General features: G+C 45.0%; 1 protein-coding gene across 3 annotated transcripts in view; it reads left to right on the plus strand.

Moving 5' to 3' along the window:
• The window catches only part of crebbpa (CREB binding protein a), an 86,496-nt gene extending 80,896 nt beyond the window's left edge, over positions 1 to 5,600 (plus strand). For all 3 annotated transcript variants that reach the window (XM_005161769.6, XM_005161770.6, XM_005161771.6), the window contains 6 exons: positions 75 to 188; positions 279 to 444; positions 763 to 930; positions 1,053 to 1,214; positions 1,359 to 1,640; positions 2,286 to 5,600. In XM_005161769.6, the coding sequence (XP_005161826.1) occupies positions 75 to 188; positions 279 to 444; positions 763 to 930; positions 1,053 to 1,214; positions 1,359 to 1,640; positions 2,286 to 4,487 (3,094 nt within the window). In that variant the 3' untranslated portion in view covers positions 4,488 to 5,600. The remainder of the gene's footprint in view (positions 1 to 74; positions 189 to 278; positions 445 to 762; positions 931 to 1,052; positions 1,215 to 1,358; positions 1,641 to 2,285) is intronic.
• The last annotated feature ends 1,227 nt before the right edge of the window (positions 5,601 to 6,827 follow it).

A 6,827-nucleotide genomic window follows, 5' to 3' on the forward strand; every position in this document is an offset into this window, starting at 1 on the left:
TTGTGTTGACAGAAGATAAACCTGACTTTTAGGCAACGATGAAGGTAAATCACTTTGTTTTCTGTCCTATCTAGACGGGTATACATATCATACCTCGATAGTATTCACTTCTTCAAACCTCGCATGCTGAGAACAGCTGTCTATCACGAAATCCTCATTGGCTATTTAGAATACGTCAAGAAGCTTGGGTACGTTACATTACATGATATACTTCTTTCTTGAATCTGACAAATGCAGTTGCCATTCTTGTCCTTATCTTTGAACCATTTCCATCATAGATATGTTACGGCACACATCTGGGCATGTCCGCCTAGTGAGGGTGATGACTATATCTTCCATTGTCACCCTGCCGACCAGAAAATCCCAAAACCTAAGCGCCTGCAGGAGTGGTACCGCAAAATGTTGGACAAAGCCTTTGCTGAGCGGATTCTGCATGACTACAAGGTATTCCTTATGATCTTTAAAGAAATGAAACATTAAATGATTTGGGAATTAAATGATTTGGGCAACACGGTGCCTCAGTGGTTAGCACTGTTGCCTTCGCGTGGGTTTCTTCCGGTTGCTCCGGTTTCCCCCACTGTCCAAAGACAGGTTTCCTAGTACTGGGTTACAGCTGGAAGGGCATTCAACGCTTAAAACATATGCTGGATAAGTTGGTGGTTCATTCCGCTGCTGACCCTTGATGAATAAAAAGACTAAGCCGTAAGAAATGGAATGAATGCATTAAATGATTCATTAATGCAATGCTTTTGTGTTTGATAGGACATTTTCAAACAAGCCACAGAGGACCGTTTGACGAGTGCAAACGAGCTTCCATATTTTGAGGGGGATTTTTGGCCCAATGTATTGGAAGAGAGCATCAAGGAGTTAGAGCAAGAGGAAGAAGAAAGGAAAAAAGAAGAAAACACGGCAGCTTGTGAAACTCCGGAGGTGAATGAGAGAGGCCTTTTTGACATTTTCGGATACTTGATTTTGATAACCTCAAAATGTATTTACATCTCTTTCATAAACTCCAAACGTCCTTTATAGACCCCTTTCATCCTTTCTAACAGGGCACACCAGGAGACAGTAAAAATGCAAAGAAGAAGAACAACAAGAAAACGAATAAGAATAAAAGCAGCTTGAGCCGAGCTAATAAAAAGAAACCTGGGATGCCGAATGTAGCCAATGACCTTTCTCAGAAGCTCTACGCCACCATGGAGAAACACAAAGAGGTCTGCTATATCTTCATCAGTCCCTTAACCTGCTTTGAGGCATTGCATGAGTCACATGCATGGTTTAATTTTTAGTTCTTCATTGCTTTCTATGTGAGCATGTTATCTAATTATATTATGACTTTCTTTTACCTGTTCTCTCAGGTGTTTTTTGTAATTCATCTGCATTCTGGGCCCATAGTCAACTCCTTATTACCCATCCTTGACTCTGATCCCCTGCTGAACTGTGACTTGATGGACGGAAGAGACGCCTTTTTGACATTAGCACGGGATAAGCACTGGGAGTTCAGCTCTTTGCGGCGCTGCAAGTGGAGCACCATGTGCATGCTGGTGGAATTGCACAACCAGGGCCAGGACCGCTTTGTCTACACCTGCAACGAATGTAAACACCATGTCGAGACACGCTGGCACTGTACGGTCTGCGAGGTAAGATCCAGAAGCTCCTGTAACATGCTACAGCTGTCCTTGATGATAGTGGATAAGTGTGCTGTTCCGTTTTGCACGAAAACTACATGCTTTAGGGCAGGGGTTACCAATCTCGGTCCTGGAGGGCCGGTGTCCCTGCAGGGTTTAGCTCCAACTTGCCTCAACACACTTGCCTGGGTGTTTCAAGTATATCTAGTAAGACCTTGATTAGCTTGTTTAGGTGTGTTTGATTAGGGTTGGAGCTAAAATCTGCAGGACACCGGCCCTCCCGGAACAAGTTTGGTGACCCCTTTAGATCATAGGTCTCAAACTGGATTTCTGGAGGGAAACTCTGCACAGTTTTGCTCCAACCCTAATCAAAGACAGCTGATCCAACTAATCAAGGTGTTCAAGACTACTTGAGACTTTTAAGCAGGTGTGAGTTGTAGGTGGTTGGAGCTAAAACCTGCAGAGCTGTTTACCTCCATGAATTGAGTTTGAGACGATTGCTTTAGGGAGTATTTGGGAAATCCTTTTATTGCTAGTACTAGTGTTAACATGATTTTGTTAATTTCATTGATTGCCTTTAAAACATAACTATCTAATTATACATTTCATATGTCTGTCATGCCTCCCTTGACCATGGTTTTTTTTATCTTTCCTCAGGACTTTGACCTGTGTATTAATTGCTACAACGCTAAGGGACATGAGCACCAGATGGTTAAGTGGGGTCTGGGTCTGGATGATGACAGCAGTAGCCAAAGTGGTGAGGCCTCCAAGAGTCCTCAAGAGAGCCGGCGTCTAAGCATCCAGCGTTGCATCCAGTCTCTGGTGCATGCCTGCCAGTGCCGCAACGCCAACTGCTCTTTGCCATCTTGCCAGAAGATGAAGCGTGTGGTGCAGCACACCAAGGGCTGCAAGCGCAAGACAAACGGTGGCTGTCCGGTGTGCAAGCAGCTCATTGCTCTCTGCTGCTATCATGCCAAGCACTGCCAGGAGAACAAGTGTCCTGTGCCCTTCTGCCTCAATATCAAGCACAAACTGCGGCAGCAGCAGCTACAACACCGGCTGCAGCAGGCGCAGATGATGCGGAGACGCATGGCCACTATGCAGGGTCGAGCCATGCCTCAAAGCCTACCGTCACCACCCGCATCCACAGCCCCCAGCACACCCACCTCGCATCAGCAACCCAACACGCCTCAAACGCCGCAACCGCTGCCCAATCAGCCGACTACGCCAAACGCTGTCGTAATGTCACCAACCTATCCCAATACCCCACGCAATGGACAACCCCTTCCTCAAGCCTCACAGGGCAAACCCGGCCCACAGGCGTCCCCACTACATCAGCAGCAGTCTCCACTCCCACAGCCACCCCAGCAGCAGCCTCCGCCGCAACAACCTCCGCAGCAGCAGCAGCAGCCTCCACCTATGGCAGTCAAGATGGCACGGCACATAGAGATGGTGGCGCAGGCTCAACAGAACTATCGCATGACCATGAATGGCCTTCCCATGAACCACCAGCAGCCGCGCATGCCAGGTGCAATGCAACCACCCATGCAGCTTGTTGGGCCACGCGGGCAGCAGGTCATGCAGCCCATGCCGCAAGGACAGTGGCCTGGAGGCGCTCAGCCTAGTATGCCAGCAGCTCAGCAGCAGGTCGCTCAACAGACCCCACAGGGCCCTCAGTCGACCTTGCCTATACAGAGACCCGCAATGCCCCAGCAAGTTGCCCAGCCACGCATGATGGTGCCCACGCAGGGCCCTCGACCGCAAGCACCCCAGAGAGCCGCAGGCATCGCTCCTAATGCCTTACAGGATCTGCTACGCACCCTCAAGTCACCCAGCTCACCCCAACAACAGCAGCAAGTGTTGAACATCCTCAAATCGAACCCGCAACTCATGGCAGCCTTCATCAAACAGAGAACTGCAAAGTACCACGCCAGCCAGCCCCAGCAGCAGCAGCCACAGCAGGGCATACACGCAGCGCAGCCAGCCATGCAGAACATGGCAGCTATGCAGGCTGTGCCACGACCTGGCATGGCCCCTCAGCAGCAACAACAGCAGCCCACACCACAAGGCATGGCAGCTCTTGGTCCACAGGGTCAACTCATGAACCCTGCGCCCGCCAACAACCCTCAGTTACAGGAAATGTACCGACGGCAGCTTCTGCGACATCAGCAGCAGCAGCAGCAACAACAGCAGCAGGGAGGGATGCCTCAAGCTCATGGCCAGTTCCCACAGGCACAAGGAACTGCTACCAACTACACGCAACTCCGGATGCAGCAGCAGCAGTTGGCCATGCAGGGAACAGGTGGACCCATGGGCCAGCTTCCCCCAATGGCCCAGATGGCTATGGATGGCACACCCAACCTTTTGCACCAGCGCAACAATCTCCTACTACAGCAACAGCAGCTTCCGCAACAACAGGTTGTCCTCAAGCCTCCCATGGGCTCACAGGCACAACCGAGCCCCATGAGCCCACAAACTCACCTTCTCTCGGGCCAGCCGCAGGGCGCACACCTACCCGGCCAACCCATGGCTAATGCACTCAGTAATCAGGTGTGTTCGCCAGGCCCCGTACAATCACCCAGACCTCCGTCACAGCAGCCTCCTCCACATTCCAGCCCTTCCCCACACGTTCAGCCTCAGCCGTCACCCCAACATGTGCCATCCCATACGGGGTCACCACACCCTGGTCTGACAACACCCATGCCTGGCTCCATGGATCAAGGACATCTGGGTACGCCCGAGCAGAGTGCCATGCTCCCGCAGCTCAATACGCCCAATCGGGGAGGGCTGCCCAGTGACTTAAACATGGTGGGAGACACAACAGGAGACACCCTAGAGAAATTTGTGGAGGGATTGTAGCGTTTACTGGGAGACTCTACCCACCACAGTCTCCCCCTTCCTCTTTTTGTGGCTCTGTTGTTTTGTTTTTTTCTCTAAATTCTCAATTTTTTTGTACTGACATGTAAAAAAGTTTGAAGAAATGTATGAAAAAAAGAAATTTATGTCGACAAGGTTAGGGAATGTTGATGTTTCCTAAAAAAAAATGAAAAGAGACTGATTTCTTCCTTTAAAGAGGGAAAATTGTTGTTTAAAAGAAATCTAAATCACAAAGAATATATTTTTTGTTCAGTTCGGACCCTTGTGTGGTTCATGTGTTGTTTGTTTTGTTTGGGGATGGCAGCGGCGATCTGGTTTCATGCCTTTTTTTTGTAAGAAAATGGAAACGTCATTATATCATTCATACTTTTGTTTTATACCTTATCTAACTTTACAGCATTTTGTGTTGGAAGACTGTAAAATAACATGCCGGGGAGTTTGAGCCAGGGTTTTCTGCTCTGTCTGTCATCCTTCCTGGCGATTGTATTCTAGTGTTGCACTCGTTTTTTTTTTTCATACATGCATTTGGAGTTATCTCCTTTCCTCATTGTGAAGTTCATATGAGGAGAACTATTTGTTTGTATCGATAGGAACTGTGCATACGCATGTATGCAAACACACACACACATGCATCACTCAGACAGTACTACACCGACCCCCAAGAGGATATGTACACATTTACAACATCTCACTGGTCTGGATCCAGAGGTTCTGTCTTGCAGATGTAGAAAATTGTTGCTTTTTTGTCCTAATTTTGTCATACAGATATATAAATATAAAGAGAGCTAGAGCGAGCGAGCGAGAGAGCCTGTGGGAGAAAGCGGGGCCCCTAAGCTGAGCGGGAGGGAATGGGCGATCACTGGTTGACTGCTTGTTGGAATACAGAATGGATTCTGTTATTGACCCTCATTCCTCTCACACTAACTTGAAGAGGGGCTCAGCTTTCCCCTGTAATGTAAATCGTGCAAGTTATTAAGTAAAGTACTATAAATATAAGGAAGAGAGAATGGAATCACTGTATAAACTGGTTTAAAAAAACTTATTTCTTACTTATATACCATATTGTTAAATAAACTGTGTGGAACAGATCAAAAACATGTGTCTAATGTTATTGTGTGTTATTAAATTGTTTTATTTTAAAGAAGTTCTCTTATCAGACTCTTGTTGGGGTTATTTAACTGACAATAATGTGCATTAAGCTTTCGTTGAACTGTATTCATATCAAGTTATTATGCAGGCATCATGGTGGTGCAGTGGGTGGCATGATCGCCTCACAGCAAGGAGGTCACTAGTTCGACTTTCAGCTGAGTCGGTTGGCATTTCTGTGTGGAGTTTGCATGTACTCCCCGTGTTCGCATGGGTTTCCTCCGGGTGCTCTAGTTTCCCCTACAGTCCAAAGACGTGGTATAGGTGAATTGGGTAAGCTAAATTGTCCATAGTGTATGTGTATGGATGATTCCCAGTGATGGGTTGGCTGAAAGTGCATTAACTGCTTGAAACCTGTGCCGTATATGTTGGCAGTTTATCCCGCTGTGATGACCCCAGGTTAATAAAGGGACTAAGCTGAAAAGAAAATGAATAAATTTAACATGAACTAGCAATGAACATGTCATTAAAGCGTTTCATATCAATTTCTACATTTACTCGTATCTGGTAGAGACCCTTAGCCAGCCTGGTAAAAAGGATGCTTCTTTATTCTCAATACTTGAACATATTTTTGCAGTTATTCTCCTCGTTTTCTATTTAATTATGAGGTTTTAATACTCTAATAAGTGACATTTTAAGCACAATTTTTTGCTGGATTAGCTCGTCGGATTGTTAACAAAACTATTTTTAATATATAAGAATATATTTCCTAAATGTTGAAGAATAAAGAATTATGGAAAATTATTACATCATATATCATAAAAAATATAGCCTGTTGTTATTTATTAGACAAATAACAAAGCTGGACTCAACTTTTCTCCGTCAAGAGTTTAGCCATTTCATAAAGCATACATATACAAATTATATACATAATTAGTATATATATATATATATATATATATATATATATATATATATATATATATATATATAGTATAAAAGACATTTTTACCAAAATGAATGCATTCATTAGAATGTCATATCAATTGATATTTGTTTAGTTTTCATTATAAAATAAGAAATACAAATATTTACAGTACCAGTAAAGGCTAGGTTTCATAAAAAATAAATATTTACTCACACAATTAATTTACGGAGAAATAACAATATATTTATACATTAAATAATAAATCAAATGTATAATACAAATAATAAAATATATAATAGGCTAAAATA

This window comes from Danio rerio, chromosome 22, assembly GCF_049306965.1.
Source record: "Danio rerio strain Tuebingen ecotype United States chromosome 22, GRCz12tu, whole genome shotgun sequence".
NCBI classification, from domain to species: Eukaryota; Metazoa; Chordata; class Actinopteri; order Cypriniformes; family Danionidae; genus Danio; species Danio rerio.